Source organism: Capra hircus, chromosome 10, assembly GCF_001704415.2.
Source record: "Capra hircus breed San Clemente chromosome 10, ASM170441v1, whole genome shotgun sequence".
NCBI classification, from domain to species: Eukaryota; Metazoa; Chordata; class Mammalia; order Artiodactyla; family Bovidae; genus Capra; species Capra hircus.
In genome coordinates this window covers 64,707,623-64,726,823 of record NC_030817.1, presented here as the reverse complement: position 1 = coordinate 64,726,823, position 19,201 = coordinate 64,707,623, and the positions used below count along the sequence as shown (strand labels likewise).

Below are 19,201 nucleotides of genomic sequence, written 5' to 3'. Positions count from 1 at the left end.
TCACTACAGTACTAGAGGTCATAGCTAGTGAAATAAAACAAGAGAAATAAATAAAAGGCATGGTGACTGGAAAACAAGAAATAAAGCTGTCTCTAGTCACATACAATATGATTACTCTTCACAAAGAAATTCTGAGAAATCAATTAAAAATCACACACAAGTTTCCCTGGTGGCTCAGAGGTAAAGAATCCGCCTGCCAGTGCAGGAGACATGGGTTTGATCCCCAATCTGGGAAGATCCCACATGGCGCGGAGCAACTGAGCCCATGCCCTAGAGCCGAGGAACCACAGAAGAAGCCACCACAATGAGACACTGGCGCACCACAACTAGAGGGTAGCACCCTCTCCCCACAACTAGAGAAAAGCCCGTGTGGCAACAAATATCCAGCACAGCCAAAAACAAAATAATATATAAACTATGAAAACAGACACACACACAGACTTCCATGGTGGTGCAGAGATTAAGAATCTACCTGCCAGTGGAGGGGACACAGGTTTGAGGGAAGATTCCACATGCTGTGGGGCAACTAAGCCTGTGCACCCAAATACTGAGCCCATGCTCCACAACAAGAGAAGCCACCACAATGAGAAGCCCACAAACTGCAAAGAGAGTAGCCCCCGTGGCCGCAACTAGATAGAGCCTGTGCACAGCAACAAAGACCCAGTGTAGCAAAAAAAAAAAAGTAAGAATACTAAGTGAACTAAGCAAGCTCATTAGATGTAAGATCAATACATAAAAATCAACTATATTTCTATATACTACCAACAAATAACTGGAAAATGAAATTTAAAAAAATAGCATTTACAGTAGCATCAAAAAATACTTGGCAATTAGTTCACATTGAACACTACAAAACATTATTGAGAGAAATTTATAAAATATCTTAAAAAATGAAGAGTTGCATCATGTTCATTGTTTATAGGATTCAATATTTTTAAAAGGTTTATACATCCTAACTGAGCTACAAATTCTACACAATCCAAGTAAGCTTTCTTGTAAAAATTAACAAGCTAATTCTAAAACAAATACGGAGGGAATTCCCTCGCAGTCCAGTGGTTAGAACTTGGCACTTTCACTATCATGATCCAGGTTCAATCCCTTGTTGAGGAACTAAAATCCTACAAGCTGTGCATGGTAGCCAAAAAAAAGAGGAAATGTAAAGGACTTGGAGACTTAACAGTACCTGATTTTAGGACCTACTATAAAGGTATACTAATAGTATGGAATTAGCACTGGTGTATATATATGTTTATCAATGGAACTAAGTTTAAAAATGAATCCACATATGTATGTAAAGTGAAGGCAAAAGTTGCTCAGTCGTGTCTGACTCTTTGCAACCCCATAGTCCATGGAATTCTCCAGGCCAGAATACTAGAGTGGGTAGCCTTTCCCTTCTCCAGGGGATATTCCCAACCCAGGGATCAAACCCAGGTCTCCCATGTTGCAGGCAGATTCTTTATCAGCTGAGCCACAAGGGAAGCCCAAGAATACTGGAGTGCAGTGTCAATTCATTTTTTAAAAAAGGAAACAACGTAGTTCAAAAAAGACAGCAAATTTCAAAAACTGGTGCAGGAGAAATTAGATATCCTAATGGAAAAAAATTAACTTCAACCCATACTTCATACCATACACAAAAATTAATTTGAAATGGATCACAGATTTAAATGTAATAACTAAAACTGTAGAATTACTTGACAAACACATAGAAGAAAACACTTTGACATCCTCTGGGAGGGCAAAGATTTCTTGAACAGGGCACAAAAAAAGCTAACCATGAAAAAAAATGGATAAAACAGAATTAATCAAAATTAAAACTTTCTGTTCCTCAAAATAAACATGAGTAACTGATATCCAGTTCTGCTACCCACTGTGCATTTTTCAAATTTTCATACAATCAAACTGTGAAAGATAAATTTTAGAACAGATATATATTAAAATGAACATGTCCCTACTTCTTAAATTGAGCTATTGCTTCTATGAAATTACACAGAAATAGGAGGCAACTATGAGGTATATTTATTATATACTAACCCAATCTGCCAACAGAGGATAGAGCACCCACCCACAGCTATCTACATAGCTAAAGTCCTGGCCCTCTTAGCACAGGAATACCCTGATCCCAAGAAGTAAGACTGGCTGTTCAGGCCATTGGGTAGTGTTCAGTTCAGTTCGGTCACTCAGTCATGTCCGACTCTTTGCGACCCCATGAATCACAGCACACCAGGCCTCCCTGTCCATCACCAACTCCCAGAGTTCACTCAGACTCATGTCCATCGAGTCAGTGATGCCATCCAGCCATCTCATCCTCTGTCATCCCCTTCTCCTCCTGCCCCCAATCCCTCCCAGCATCACAGTCTTTTCCAATGAGTCAACTCTTCACATGAGGTGGCCAAAGTACTGGAGTTTCAGCTTTAGCATCATTCCTTCCAAAGAAATCCCAGGGCTGATCTCCTTCAGAATGGACTGGTTGGATCTCCTTGCAGTCCAAGGGACTCTCAAGAGTCTTCTCCAACACCACAGTTCAAAAGCATCAATTCTTCGGTGCTCAGCCTTCTTCACAGTCCAACTCTCACATCCATACACGACCACAGGAAAAATCATAGCCTTGACTAGATGGACCTTAGTCGGCAAAGTAATGTGTCTGCTTTTCAATATACTATCTAGGTTGGTCATAACTTTTCTTCCAAGGAGTAAGCGTCTTTTAATTTCATGGCTGCAGTCACCATCTGCAGTGATTTTGGAGCCCCCAAAAATAAACTCTGACACTGTTTCCACTGTTTCATCTATTTCCCATGAAGTGATAGGACCGGATGCCATGATCTTCGTTTTCTGAATGTTGAGCTTTAAGCCAACTTTTTCACTCTCCACTTTCACTTTCATCAAGAGGCTTTTTAGTTCCTCTTCACTTTCTGCCTGAAGCAAAAACCATCAAGGGAAATGAAAGAATCCTAGAAAAAATAATAGGGGTGGAAAACTAGGACTCTTCAGTCTTTAAAAACAAAGGCTAGATAACGTTTATAAAATCATTAAGAGTTCTGACAAGGTGAACACATACTTGTTCACTATATCTTAAGAATAAATAATAGGTGCCCGTTTGAAGTGTTAAAAACCAATTTTCAGGACAAAGAAAAGGAATCAGAAATCTATTCAACTATGATAAACTCATAAAACTTGTCTAAGGAGTTTTATAAGCTGACATACAATTAGAATTAATCATTAACAGGGGAAAGGCATAAATCGAGAGACTGCAACTGACATATGCACAGTACTATATACATAAAATAGGTAACAAATAAGAACCTCCTGTAATAGCACAAGGAACTCTACTCAATACTCTGTAATGGCCTATATGGGAAAAGAATCTAAAGAAAGAGTGGATATATGTGCTTGTGTGTGTGTGTGTGTGTATATACACATAAAACTGATTCACTTTGTGTACACCTGAAACTAACGCATTATAAATCAACTAGACTCCAATAAAAAAATTTTTTTAAAGAATTTACATAAAATTCCATCATAAGTAACTAAGTTACAGATATTTGATTATATATAAGGCTGAGTTTGCTCTCCTGAAGCTCAATATGCCTCCATAAGTTCAACTCTATAAAACTTTATATAAAACATATTATATTAAAATTAGGTATTATTGTAGAAATTAAATTAGCCTGTCCTCTCAGAAGGAAAATTTTAATAATTATTAAAATTTTTAATTTATATAAACTTTGACTGAGAAATTCCCACTTCGAGGAATCTGTTCCTCACAGATAAACTCAAATATGTAAAAAGAAATATATACAAGTATTTTATTTGCAGGATTATTATAATAATAAAAGGCTAGAAACAACTTAAATGTCCCATAACAAAAGCTGAATAAATCATGGCACATAAATTCAATGCAGTCATTATATAAAAGAGAGGGGACACAGGTTTAAATGTACTAATATAAGACATTCTTCAAGCTATATGGTTAAATAAAAAGCAAACAATACAAAACAGTGAATACTGATATATCTCCTTCTCTTCACGTCTTTCAACGTGAAGAGAAGGAGATATATCAGTATATGCTTACGTAAGAGTAGACAATCTTTGAAAGGGTTCAAAATACACTGTTAACAGCAGAAATAGGCCTCTATTTCTCACTGTATAAACATTTTTACTATTTCTTTTTTTTTACCATATGTATTATCTATCAAAAATCATTTTAAAGTTTTTTCAATCTATACATTTCATGTACAAAGTTATTCATAACAGGAAAAAAAACTGAATGTCCATCAATAAGGGAATAGTTTAAAGAAATGGTGGAATTTATCATTTAATCAGACCTACTTAACTGTAAAAATATATATATATATTCCATTGTGTCCACTATACCACTTGTAACTGTGAAAAAACAAAGTCCACCTAAATGTTTATCATTAAAGGGTACATCCACAGTATTATATGCAGTCAGAAGGTCATAAAATACTGTAGACTGAAAAAGCAAGTTTAAAATAATATAACTTCATTTTTGTAAAAGCAAAAACAAACCTCTAGATGATATTTATACATTCTACACATTTGAGTTTCCTAATTCAACATGTACATCAATGTAGAGATATACATATATATCTGTATAGATACATGTATCATTATGTTTCCTAAACACAGAATGTCTAGCAAGAGAAACATCAAATAGTTAACAGTGGTTATATGGGAAAAAGAACTGAGGGAAAGGTCTCAGAATTTTCATTTTTTACTGTAAATAATGTTACACTGTTTGACCTTGTTTGATAAGTGTCAATAATGCAATCAAGAGGGGGGAAAAAAAAACTCCAAAAAAAATCGGAAATACATCTATTAAAATGATGCCAAAAAGTCTCAAAGTGTCTCCCTTTAAGATACTTATTAAGAACAAAGGGAAAAGGTAGTAACTATAGAGAAACCTTGCAGATACCAACTTAACCAAGTGATTAAGATAAATATCACTAGTAATAAGAAATACTGATATCAAGAATCCCTTAATATGATATACTGAGGATATGGTACCATTTTTGTTATTCTTGCCAAAAACATATACCCTCCTTCCAAATGTAAGAGAATGTCCTACCCAAACTGGGAACATTGTGCAAAGTAACTGCTCAATATTCTTGAGCAGTCTTGCTGAGGTCATTAAAAATAAGGAAAAATCAAGACACTGTTAAAAACTGAAAGGACACTATGGAGAAACTGAGACACCGTTACATACTGGATGAAACAAACAGGTGGCAGGTAAGATGGGAACCTTGACAGGCTCCTGAAACAGAAGAAGGACATTAGTAGGAAAACTGGTAAAATTTGAATAAGGACTGTTGTTTAGTTCATGGAAGTATTAACTTCCTAACCCTAATAACTGTACTACTTTATGTGAGATGCTAACATTAGGGGATGCAGGGGTTAGGGATATAATGGAACTGCCTGTGCTATTTTTGTAAGTTTTCTTAAAAGTCTAAAATGAGTTCAAAATAAGTTTGAAAAAGGGAGATGATATTGAAGATGTCTATTTCTACCTAGTGGAAAGGCAGTAAAGATATACAGTACATTAAAGTAGGTTACAAAGAAGCATGTATAAAATCTCATTTGGTTATATACTATATATATTAACATGGGGAAAATTTAGCAGGAATATATACCAAAATGTTAACAGTAGTGAGTAGTGGGATTTTAGCCTATTTTCATGGAATTTGTAAGTTTGCTTACCTAATAACAATAATATCTTTATAGTGATTCCATATTTTGGGAGCAATTTTTTAATTATAAAATATAAAATATTTTACTAAAACCTTTAAAAAAAAAAAACCGTACCTTCCAATATTCTAACTTTAATTTTTATAGGGTACTCACAAACAAACAACTCATGTTTGCATACCTGACAATAACTGTAACTAGAAGATTTAACATTCTATGTTGTACCTGAAATTCTTTTCTTCAAAGAGCATTAAAAAAAAAATTCTCTATATATTCAGTACTATACACCAAAACCCCTTTTCTGTCCTATCTAATTATGGAAGGCACAGAACTAGTTTCTAATCTAGTTTCCAAGAATGTTTTTAAGAACATGAGAGACTTGAGAATCACCCAAAACCTCAGGGATCTATTCTGGTTCAATTCCTTCATTTAAAACCGAGTTATAAGGAAAAAGTAAACTGGCTTGTCCAAGACTGAATACTAATTATCAGGGTCAGGAGCAGAACTTAGGTATCCTGACTCTCAGAGTTCAGTGCTCATTCTACTTAATCAAATATAAATACATAACTCATTTAAGTTTACCCATAAGACTTGATCAATTTCACTTTAACAGTAAAACAAAAAAAAAGCTTTGCCTTCTTTTTTAAATTTCCCTCTAAATAAAGCCTCTTTAGCTAACAAATGCCAAATATTCATGGATGCCACTAAATGTTTTTAAATTTTATCTCTGTCATTACACATCTCAGTCTGAGGAACTAACACTGTAAAATGCTATCTTTATAGAATTTTGGATTTGATTTGGATAGAATCTCTAGGTGTTGATGCCTTCAACACCTTCTCCACTGACTCTACCACTAGCTCTCTACCCTTCTACCTCACCTCTTCCTTAAAGTCCATTTAGCTCTAAACTCACCTCCATGAATACTTCACTAACCAACCTAAGGAAATTTCTCTCTCCCATAAGTCCAATACTAAAGGAGGTACACATTCAGAATCTACATCTTTGCTAGATAACATTTTTTTTTGTTTTTGTTTGCTAAGTCATGTCAGTCATGTCCAACTCTGTGCGACCCCATAGATGGCAGCCCACCAAGCTCCCCGTCCCTGGGATTCTCCAGGCAAGAACACTGGAGTGGGTTGCCATTTCCCTCTCCAATGCATGAGAGTGAAAAGCGAAAGTGAAGTCACTCAGTCGTGTCCGACTCAGTGACTCCATGGACTGCAGCCTACCAGGCTCCTCCATCCATGGGATTTTCCAGGCAAGAGTACTGGAGTGAGTTGCCATTGCCTTCTCCAGCTAGATAACATTGCTGCTCCTGCTGCTACTAAGTCGCTTCAGTCATGTCTGACTCTGTGTGACCCCATAGACGGCAGCCTACCAGGCTCCCCTGTCCCTGGGATTCTCCAGGCAAGAATACTGGAGTGGGTAGTTACCTTCAAATGTGGACATCAAGCCCCTTCAACCAGACTGTTAGCTCTTTGAGGGAAGGTACTTTCCTTCCAAATCCTTGTATCCCCACAAGCCTATCTCAAGTACAAGTTCTCAGTCATTGCTGAAAGTTACGGACTTCTTGCTAGAGAGAACAAAGCAAATAACATTAAACCTTCCAAACTGTTTACAAAATTCTTAAAGAAGACAAAGTACAATTATACTGTTTCACAAAAAATTCTCTCCTAGATGACTGCCACGACTATGAAAATCTTTTTTCAGATAAGGTTTCTTTCTTTTTTTTCCTCAATAAGAAAAACTATTCAGGATGTACTTTCCTGAGTGACATGTTCAGGAATTACTGGTGACTGGAGTAGGTTTGATTTTGTTCTTTGGTTGGTTGCTTTTAGCATTTTCTCCAATTTGAGACATGATTAAGAATTTTACATTTTCATATCCAGGGGAAAAAACTTTTTTTTTCAATATTTAGATAAGGGAAGACTTTCCTAATCGACTGTTCTGTGAAAACAAGTTCTCACACGCTTAAATTCTCAAACATTCCAAATATTTTCCTTGTCCCCATGGAGATTAAAGATATTCTTTCAACTCTGACCCAGGGACTGGGATGCCTATTTGGGAACATCAGTCTGAAAACGGAACTTACTATAAGTATACTAGCTCCCTTTTGTTCAAATCACAACTTACGCTTCCTGAGATAACTGATGGACATCAACAGTCTGCAGAAGGCCTGTAATTCTAATTCCCTTGATTTAAAGGCATAACAAAATCTGGAGCTTGCAGAATTGTTCATAGTAAGTACTGGATTTGCAACTGAAACACCTCTAGGAACCAAGAAAATTTTTGGTTACACTAAAATTTTTTGTAATACTATCTGAAAGATTTGTGAAGTTTAAAAACAAGCAAACAACAAAAACCCTAGTTCACTCACTTATCCCATAGGGAAATTGTCTATATCTGATAATCAGCTCCCTAAGCCTGTCTGAAGACTTCCTCTCAGCCAGCTTCCACTCTCTTACAGCCCAAATTAAACAAAAATTTACCTTCCTATAACTTTTAAGTTATGCTGCCTGAAATAATCCAATACAAATTACTCTGCTCTTTCACCCAACAACCTATCAAATAAATGAAGATAATAAGTATAAACTCCCATTAATCTCTTTATTCCAGGGCTAAAAACAGGAATGTAGAAACTAAAGAAAACTTGCTCATTCCTAGAAATGAAATTTAGCCATCCTTAAAGACATGGTACCAGACCACACTCCATGTTGATTACTCTTTCACAGAACATGTAAAATATGCTTCTGTATTTCCCTTATCCTGGACACTAAGCTGCTTAAAGAGGTTTTTTGTTTTTTTTGCTTGCTTTGTTTTCTCAGTCATATCATGTTATGACTTAGTGAGTCTGCAAAAAAACTAAAACCCTCAAACCAGTCACATACAAGAGATTTAGTCCTACACACAAATACCCAGTCCTAGACATAAGGCTTTATTTTCATGGCAATTAAATCTCACCTTGTTAGTTTTAATGCAAAATCTAGCCTAAGGAGATTGTGTATGCGTGTGTGTCCTATAATATTATCATATCTGTTAAGCCTTATATTGTTTGTACATACGGTATGTCTACTATGTCTTCAAGGCATGGATAAAATTGTTGTTTTGTTGTTGTTGTTTAGTTGCTAAGTCATGTTCAATTCTTTTGTGAGCCCATGGACTATAGCCCACCAGGCTTCTCTGTCCATGGGATTTCCCAGATAAGAAGACTGGAGTGGGTTGCCATTTCCTTTTCCAGAGGATCTTCCTGATCCAAGGATCAAACCCAGGTCTCCTGCATTGGCAGGAGGATTCTTTATCACTAAGCCATTAGCCAGAATCAAATGTACAGTAAGTATGATAAATAAGGCCCCTCTCTCTTCCCTTTTGAAATAATTTACATATATGCATGCTGTCAGAATTCAGTCTTTGAAAGCATTCCATCCCTCCTAAGCCATTCTCTTCCCTTTTTTCTCTGACCATAGGTTCATGCTCCAATTTTCAAAGCTCTCCTTAAAGTCTCTGGATGAGTGAAATCTGGTTTTCTACACTATGGGGTACAGATCTCATATTCTCTTTCTACTGTGCTGAATTAATATTTTTAAATAAACTAAAATTATTTCTCAGAGTATGTGTATATAAAAACATACATGGATAAATTAACAGATTTTTCCTCCTGTGTCTAAAGTCATTTCTTATCCAACCATACCAAAGGTTCAAAGGATCTGTAAAAGGCAGTCCATAAAGACACATTAAGTGTTTATAGCTCTACTCCTCCAAACAAGTCAGAGACTTCATTCTGAAGAACAGATTAAGTCAATTATTTGAAGGAGAATTATATTTAAGTGATGAACAGCAGACTCCATTCTGGACAGGGTCTGTCATTCCTGAACAGCAAGCAGGCACTTAGAGAAGCACAATAACTCTTCTGAGGTTTTTCAGTAGCATTTATTCAGTACACTGTATTTCCATAAGCACTGAGCTTACTACAGAGTGTAACAACAATTAAAAAAAAAAAAAAGGACTGTACCAAATGCTTTTAAATAACAGACTCACCAAATAACTATTGGTTCTTCAATAGGAGGTATGTTAATCACATTATCTTGGAAGAACACGTAGGAAGGAGATCATAGGAATATCATTTGGGACTAAAGAGGCCTTAATAGTCTGTTTTAAGCCATCTGAGTTAAAAGCTTAGAGAAAATTGTTTCACAGAGCCCAACATATGATTAACGCTTTCAAAGAAATCTAAGGTAACCCTCAAAGCCAGCACACATAAAGGATGGGCAGATACTACATTGGTTTATTCTGTGTCACTGATTTATATACACATCTAGCCAGACAGACTCTCTATGCACTGCTGAGAATAAAAACCTCTTTATTTGCAGGACAATGTCTGTTATTAAACATAAGCAGTCACTCTCAAGCACCAGTTCATCTATAGCAAGTTACTAGAAGGACGGAAGCTGTCACTCTTGACTTGTAGTTTTAGAATTTCATTTATGACTCTACAGAATTTGGTACTGAAAATCAGAATTTTCCCTAGCTGTCTACAACAGAAATTAGGAGATGCTTATGGAAAAAAAGCAACAGGCACTAGGCCCTGCTATGATCTGGTGGGAAAGGGCTTAAGTCTGGACTCAATAGACTTTCGTTTTCATCTTTGTCTTCTTACTCTAAGTTTGCTCTTACTGCAGAAAGCTGTGCTCTGGCCTAAAACAATATATACAAATGTCTAAGGAAAAATGTCTCCACACTGAAAATGGTATATAACTTCTCACTCCTTCTCTCAACATTTTAGAGTCAACTATCAACAAAAGACTATGTTATCTTTTAAAGATCCCCTACACACATGAGAGTGTAGATAACTTTTCTTTGATTTTTCATAACGATTACTGCACAAACATAACAATAATAAACTTGGAGAAAAAAAAAATCAAACACACCCAAATCTCCCCATTTGGGCACAAAATAACTTCAGCAGCAACAGAAATGTCCTTCATCCTAACGCGGTGGTAGTTACACAGGTATATACATTTGTCAAAACTCATTAATCAAACACTTCAAATGGAGAATTCCCTGGTGGTCCAGTGGTTAGGACTTCATGCTTTCACTGCCAACCGCCTGGGTTCAATCTCTGGTTGGGGAACTAAGGCCAAACAAAAAAGACCTAAAACAGATGCATTTTATGTACATAAATCATACCTCCATAATGTTGATAGTTTTTAAATCCTTCCTCAATTTTAAACTTTTAAGCCTCATTATCTCTTAAGCCCTTCAACTCCTATTACCTTTTCTTCCACTTATGTCTTTTAACTCTTTCACTCATTCATTCATTAAAATTCACACACTCAATAAAAAATTTGAAGCACTGTGGTAGGTATCGGAGATACAGACGTGAACAAGAAACACTTCATGTTTTTAAGGAGTTTACTGTCGAGAAGGACAGACAGACAGTAAACAGGAATGTTGTGTATAGCCCAAGACACGCTACATGCAAAAGGAGTATGCAAGGAATGCACAGTGGTGCATCCAACCTGGCTCTCCCACCACAAAAAACCTGGTGTGCCTCCAAGTGTTTCTCAAACTCCCAAATTCCCCTTTATGACCATAATCTGCAGTCCTTCCACTTATGTCAATTCCATAACCTTTACCACCTCAAATCTTACCAATTCCCCCAGAACTCCTGTTTTGGCTTTCCTCACCTCCCATTCATCCCAGACTCCAAGGTTAGCCACTATCCTAATATGTCCCTCATTCACCTCTCATCCTCCACCCGTGATCTCCCTCCCCAACCACTACAATCTTGCTAAACAAATCACTTATGTGGATTCTCTTTTATTCACTGCTGCTGCTGCTAAGTCGCTTCAGTCGTGTCCGACTCTGTGAGACCCCATAGACAGCAGCCCACCAGGCTCCCCTGTCCCTAGGATTCTCCAGGCAAGAACACTGGAGTGGGTTGCCATTTCCTTCTCCAATGCATGAAAGTGAAAAGTGAAAGTGAAGTCGCTTTATTCATTATGAGTATACAAATGTCTGCTTTATCAAGCATATACCAGAACAGATCAGTGAACAAATCAGACATCCTGGTACAAGAAACAGACTTCTTTTGTTTTTTTGGTTTTTTTTGTTTTTGTTTTTTCAGAAATAGACATTTAAACAATAAAGACAATACAGTAATTACAGATCATAATAAGTACAGTGAAGGAAATAAACAGAGTGCTTTGACAGAGAATTGTAAGAGTGGGTTCCACCTTTAGACAAGTATCAAGAAAAGGCAGAGGAAAAATACTACAAAGAACAGCAAGCAAAGGTACAGCCCTTGAAGTAAGACAGAGACTGGACTTACTTTAGAAACTAGGATAGCTAAAAGTGGATGAAGAAAGTAACAGAGATGAGGGGAGATGAACGGACTGGATCAGGCAGGATCCGGAAGAACTTGTAATGAGTTTAGATTTTATTCCAAGTAGACAGGAAACCACCGAAGGATTTAGGCAGGAGATTGACATGATCTGATTTAGTCTTTAAAAGATTACTCTGATTGCTCTGTGGAGGATGGACTGGAAGAGGGCAAAAACAGAAGCTAAGAGACCACTGCAGTTGCCCAGGGAACAGATGGTGGCTAGGACTAGAGAGGTGGAGTGGGGAAAGAATGGTCTGCCTTCATGAGCTATCAGGGAAGTGTCACCTACTGAGATAGGGATAACAAAACTTAATCTGCCTCCCCTCGTTGCCCTCCCCAAACTTGGTCTTTCCTCACAGTATATGACAAAGACATGGCCATGAATGCTTAAGTCAAAAACTGGGGATCCAGATGTCATGTTTCTTCCCTTCTCTGTCTTGCCTAATCCATAAACAAATCTTTCTACTTCTACCATACTTCCAAAATCTCTCTCCAATCCACCCACTTCTCTTCATCTCCAGTGACACTGCTCTAGCACAAGCCACCATCAGCTATGGCTTGGTTACTGTAGTTGCTTCCTAATTGCTCCTCCATTTGAAACACTTTTCAGACATCCAAGTGGATATATCAGGAAGGCAGCTGGATCTGTGATTGTGCTGCTCAGAAGTGAGATGACCCAGAGATATAAATTTGGGAACTGAATGAATACAGATGGTATTTAAAGCCACAGAACTGAATGAAATCACATGGACAGAGGATGAACACAGGGAAAAGAACAGAGTTTAGTACTGTATCAGGAGGCATCCTTTGAGATGGACTTAATAAAAAAAAATCCAGTTAATGAAGACAGAAGGCAGATGTTCTGTCAGACCACTCCACATACTACACATTCCCAACCGCTGTCAGTCTTCACTTCCTAGACCCAGTAAAGCACCTTCTCTCAGAAACTACTGCCTATGACACTGCACTACTCTCATCTCCTACCTGCTTGGCTGCTTCCTTTCTAGGTCCTTCTCCACTGCCTATCCCTGAAATTTAATCATTCCTGTCTCCCTCCTCTTCTCCCTTGCTTCCTCCCTCTCTCTTCAACTGTCTCTCTCTGTGTATCTATACACACACACACACACACACACCCCCTCCTTCTCAAAGATCTTATCCATCCCCACAACCTCAACTGTCAACTCTACACTGAGAATTTCCAAATTTTTCTGGCTAAGCCTTAACTTTAAGTGTGGCCCACAGACCAGGACTACATTCAAAGGGCATTCTTGGGAAAATGAAAATTCTCAGACCCCAGCCCAGACCTACAGAATCAAGTCCCCTAATGATTCTTAAGCAATGGCTAACCTAATAAACATCCAATAATTCATAGCCATTATTTCTAACATTCTAACATTGAGGCCTTACAAATAGCTGTGGTAAGAAGAGAAGCGAAAAGCAAAGGAGAAAAGGAAAGATATACCCATTTGAATGCAGAGTTCCAAAGAATAGCAAGGAGAGATAAGAAAGCCTCCCTCAGCAATCAATGCAAAGAAATAAAGGAAAATAATAGAATGGGAAAGATTAGAGATCTCTTCAAGAAAACTAGATACCAAGGGAACATTTCATGCAAAGACAGGCTCAATAAAGGACAGAAATGGTATGGACCTAACAGAAGCAGAAGATATTAAGAAGAGATGGCAAGAATACACAGAAGAACTGTACAAAAAAGATCTTCACGATCCAGATAATCACGATGGAGTGCTCACTCACCTAGAGCCAGACATCCTGGAATGGGAAGTCAAGTGGGCCTCAGGAAGCATCACTACAAACAAATCTAGTGGAGGTGATGGAACTCCAGTGAGCTATTTCAAATCCTAAAAGATGATGCTGTGAAAAGTGCTGCACTCAATATGCCAGCAAATTTGGAACACTCAGTAGTGGCCACAGGACTGGAAAAGGTCAGTTTTCATTCTGATCCCAAAGAAAGGCAATGCCAAAGAATGCTCAAACTACTGCACAATTGCACACATCTCACATGCTAGCAAAGTAATGCTCAAAATTCTCTAAGCCAGGCTTCAGCAATATGTGAACCGTGAACTTCCAGATGCGCAAGCTGGTTTTAGAAAAGGCAGAGGAACCAGAGATCAAATTGCCAACATCCACTGGATCACTGAAAAAGCAAGACAGTTCCAGAAAAACATCTATTTCTGCTTTATTGATTATGCCAAAGCCTTTGTCTGTGTGAATCACAATAAACTGTGGAAAATTCTGAAAGAGATGGGAATACCAGATCACCTGACCTGTCTCTTGAGAAATCTGTATGCAGGCCAGGAAGCAGCAGTTAGAACTGGACATGGAACAGCAGACTGGTCCCAAATTGGGAAAGGAGTACGTCAAGGCTGTATGTTGTCACCCTGCTTATTTAGCTTCTATGCAGAGTACATCATGAGAAATGCTGGGCTGGAGGAAGCACTAGCTGGAATCAAGATTGCTGGGAGAAATATCAATAGCCTCAGATATGCAGATGACACCACCGTTATGGCAGAGAGTGAAGAGGAAATAAAGACCCTCTTGATAAGTGAAAGAGGAGAGTGAAAAAGTTGGCTTAAAGCTCAATACTCAGAAAAGTAAGATCACGGCATCTGGTCCCATCACTTCATGGCAAACAGATGGAGAAACATAAAGTAGCTGACTTTATTTTTGGGGGCTCCAAAATCACTGCAGATGGTGACTGCAGCCATGAAACTAAAAGACGCTTATTCCTTGGAAGGAAAGTTATGACCAACCTAGACAGTATATTAAAAAACAGAGACATTACTTTGCCCACAAAGGTCCATCTAATCAAGCCTATGGTTTTTCCAGTAGTTATGTATGGGTATGAGAATTGGACTGTAAAGAAAGCTGAGTGCTGAAGAATTTTGAACTGTGGTGTTGGAGAAGACTCTTGAGAGTCCCTTGCATTGCAAGGAGATCCAACCAGCCTATCCTAAAGGAGATCAGTCTTGGGTGTTCACTGCAAGGACTGATGTTGAAGCTCAAACTCCAATACTTTGGTCACCTAATGTGAAGAGCTGACTCATTTGGAAAGACCCTGATGCTGGGAAAGATTGAGGGCAGGAGGAGAAGGGGACGACAGAGGATGAGATGGTTGGATGGCATCACCGACTCAATGGACATGAGTTTGGGTAAACTCTGGGAGTTGGTGATGGACAGGGAGGCCTGGCGGGCTACAGTCCATGGGGTTGGAGAGTCGGATATGACTGAGCGATTGAACTGAACTGAACATTCTAATTGCATGTTATGTGACATCAGAAATTTGAGAAACTTCATGCCTGTTGATAGCAATATGACAAAAAAAACTTTCTAAGAAGGAAGTTTGATATAAGAAAAACAGGCATAATAATACACAGGGACAAGACTCTAATGGAATTGGTACGATTTCTTAAACCTTTGTAACTGTCACATATTTACTATTTTTGTTTTCCCCTGCCTCCCAATGGCGATTTAAATTCAAATTATTAAAATGTTAAAGAATCTCTGTGCCTGCTTTGCTTAATGAAAAAGAATAAGTAAACTGGAAAGCTTGTATCTTACTCCACAGTCAGGATAAAATTGAAGATGGAATTTTTAAAAAGAACAGGAAAGTAGGAAGATGTCTGGCATCCTAAAGTAGGTGGACAGATCCAAGCCAAAAAAGTAATCCAGAAGCTAACCAGTCACAGGTCTTCATTCACTGTCTCTTGTACTAAAATTTGAGCACTTACTAGTGTCTCTGCTGCTGCTAAGTTGCTTCAGTCCTGTCCGACTCTGTGTGACCCCATAGACGGCAGCCCACCAGGCTCCCCCATCCCTGGGATTCTCTAGGCAAGAATACTGGAGTGGGTTGCCATTTCCTTCTCCAATACATGAAAGTGAAAAGTGAAAGTGAAATCGCTCAGTCGTGTCTGACTCTTAGCGACCCCATGAACTGCAGCTCACCAGGCTCCCCCATCCATGGGATTTTCCTGGCAAGAGTACTGGAGTGGGGTGCCACTGCCTTTTCCGGTCATCTACCTACTATCTTACAAAACTTAAAGTCTTGCCCAAAGAAATCTAATGTATCTTGAAGAGTTTGCAACATAATTCCAGCTGGACTCCTGTACCATTATCTACTGTTCTAAGTAAATCCAGTCTAGACTGATGAGGTTTAATGCATCACCTGCAAGGAATTAACATCTCAAAGCTTTAAATAAACGCTTGTCATCTTTAGCAACACAAAACTACAGTAACACTTCTGACCACAGCACAGGTTCTCCGCTCCTTCGAAGATGTAAAATGCACAGGTTTACATTATGATCAGAAGTTTCAGCTGCTTCTAAAGTTTCCCTATCTTCTTACTTCTTATCACCCCAAACATATGCTTCCTCCTTTAATAGGGTGAAATGAGGTTGAACTGCTACTTAGGTTACAGGATGGTTGCAAGCACTGCCCTAGCTGATGGCCAAACCCTTATTCCAACTTCTTCCCCACCTGATTTTTATCTTCCAGCCAGTCTCTTCAGTCCCTGAAGTGGACTCTTATTTCTGGAGCTCACTCTGTTCTCTCATAAAACAAAACTCAAGTGTCTGCAGGGGTAAAATACTTTAAAAAGTGCTTTTATTAAAACTGCAAACCAAAGAAACATCAGAAAGAAGAGCACATCCCACTTTTCTACATGCACTAATAAAGGCCAATCAATAAAACAACATCAAGCGGTGACCAATATTTGAGTATTTTCTATGTTATTTCCCCACTAGGTGCCTGGGGACATCCAGAACATTCCCAAGTGTTGCCCCCTACCTCTTATCCTCCTTAGTCAGCTTTCTCCCGGTAGTCAGACTATTGACTCAAATTTACTATCTCTGCCTTCTCATCCTCCCCACCCCCAAATATAAGGGAAAAGTGTAGATGCCGATATTAATTAATGGTATCGCTCTGACCTGAAATGTCTGAACATCTCTTTTTCACCTTAAAAAACAACGGCAGAAGACGGGTTTCTCCACTGAGGACTGGGCCTGGGTTCTAAAGATACTACAACGATGTGCTACCCACCGTATCTTGACATGAGTTGACAGTGGCAGCATTCCCTGCCACTATCAGGCCCCACCCAGGCAGCTATGCAATACAACACTAGGTGCAGCGTCCTGGACTCCTATCGTCTGGAGGGGTTAACACTGCGTCTATCGGAAAATGGCTCGTCCTCCAAAACCCCCATACCAGATCATCTAATAACATTACTATTTCTTTCCACGTCAGGAGAGACATGCTTGAACTTGTCAAGGCTAACAAATTACAAAGTCATTATATTCCAGAGACCTGGCCGGCAGGAAGGTGAGTGATGACTAACTTTTTATTCTGTGGCTTCCATCCAGATCAATCCATACGACTCCCCATTCCCGTAGCTACCATAACGGGTGAAGCCCCACAGCCTCGTGAGCGCGGTAGGAAGGGACTGGGGCGGGGGTGGGGGGGAGGTTACAAAAGGGACTGGCCTTCAGGGACTTACAGACGCCAGTTGCTGAGGGGTCTGCGGCAACTCCGTGCTGACTTCCATCCTCTCTGTGTCCCCAGCCTCCTCGTCCGCCATCTTGAGGGAAACTGACGCCCGCAGTTCCAGACCCCTAGCCAAAGGCGAGCGGAAACCTGTGGCCGGTCTCAGAAACAAGGGGCGACACTTTTACGACGGCCCCTGAAGTTGGGTTTGACGCAGAATCAAAGAGCGACTTCCGGTCCGCTTCCCGGAAGCAGGCGTCACGGCTTGTGCGGCTGGAGGCTTCCCCTGTTTTTTTAGTTACTGGGCTTGTTGGCTGAGTGAATGAGTGTACTGCTGGTTTCGATGGTGGGAACTGTTGCACCTACGAGGTAAAAAGCAGATTCAACGTCCATTATGAAAGAAAAAAAAAAAAAAACACTAGAAGCTAAGTGAGAACCCGCCATGGGTCTCTTTCTAGTCGGTTTGTTGTGGGTGTGTTTTGCTTCCCGAAGTACGTGCACTGGTTCTCCAGAGCCCACAAAAATGAAAACAAACAAACAAACAAACAAAAAAACAACTAAAAAGTTAAGCTCTCTTTAGGAATGTAACCTGTGGGCACTTCCACATGCGCGCAAGAAAGCTTGTACCCCAGCAGTTCTTGGGAGAGATGGAAGAAATAAAACTTGGAAACGTAGTCATTCATCGGTAGAGGAAAGATGAAATAAACGTGGTATGTCCGCATTATGGAACATCCCGTAGCTCTTGAAAAGAACAGAGTAGCTCTATGTGATACAGTAAAGATAAATGGGAGGGGAAAGCAATCAAGTTGCCGCAAACCATGTTTTGGCGCTTAGCTACATTTTGTTGCTGCTGCTGCTAAGTCGCTTCAGTCGTGTCCGACTCTGTGCGACCCCATAGACGGCAGCCCACTAGGCTCCCCCGTCCCCGGGATTCTCCAGGCAAGAACGCTGGAATGGGCTGCCACTTCCTTCTCCAATGCGTGAAAGTGAAAAGTGAAAGTGAAATCGCTCAGTCGTGTCCTGACTCGTAGGGACCCCATGGACTGCAGCCTACCAGGCTCCTCAGTCCATGGGATTTTCCAGGCAAGAGTACTGGAGTGGGGTGCCATTGCCTTCTAAGTAGCTATATTTTAAATGCGAAAGAAACTGTTGGAAGGGAACAGAGCAAACTATCAACGATTCTGAGAAACAGGAGAGTCTTCTGTAGTGTACTAAATTGTTGACAAATTAAGTAATTTTAAAATGTATTCTTTAACAAAAGGAAAAAATAAAGCTCCTAACGCTCTGGAAAGAATGAATAGTAGTTAACTATTTGGGAAAAGATTAAATTAGATCTTTATCTCAAATAGTATATAAAAGTAAAGAATTGAGGTGTTAACTGCTTTAAGAAAGTAAGAAGTAAATACATTTTATAGTATTGGGATGGAGAAGGCTTTTTAAAGCATGACAGAAAAGCCAGAAAATATACAATATAGAAAATATTACAAGGCAGAAAATAGAGACAAATAATATAAAAAGACTGGGTGCATGCATGCCTGCTAAGTGGCTTCAGTCATGTCCTACTCTGTGCGACCCCATGGACAGCAGCCGACCAGGCTCCTCTGTCCACAGGATTCTCTAGG

The 19,201-nt window shown here is 39.2% G+C and overlaps 1 protein-coding gene across 1 annotated transcript in view; it reads right to left on the bottom strand.

Annotated features, from left to right (window-relative positions):
• Window positions 1–18,823, bottom strand: part of UBR1 (ubiquitin protein ligase E3 component n-recognin 1) — a 162,524-nt gene extending 143,701 nt beyond the window's left edge. The window contains exon 1 of the mRNA XM_005685547.3: window positions 17,593–18,823. Coding sequence (XP_005685604.2) covers window positions 17,593–17,673 — 81 coding nt within the window. The 5' untranslated portion in view covers window positions 17,674–18,823. The remainder of the gene's footprint in view (window positions 1–17,592) is intronic.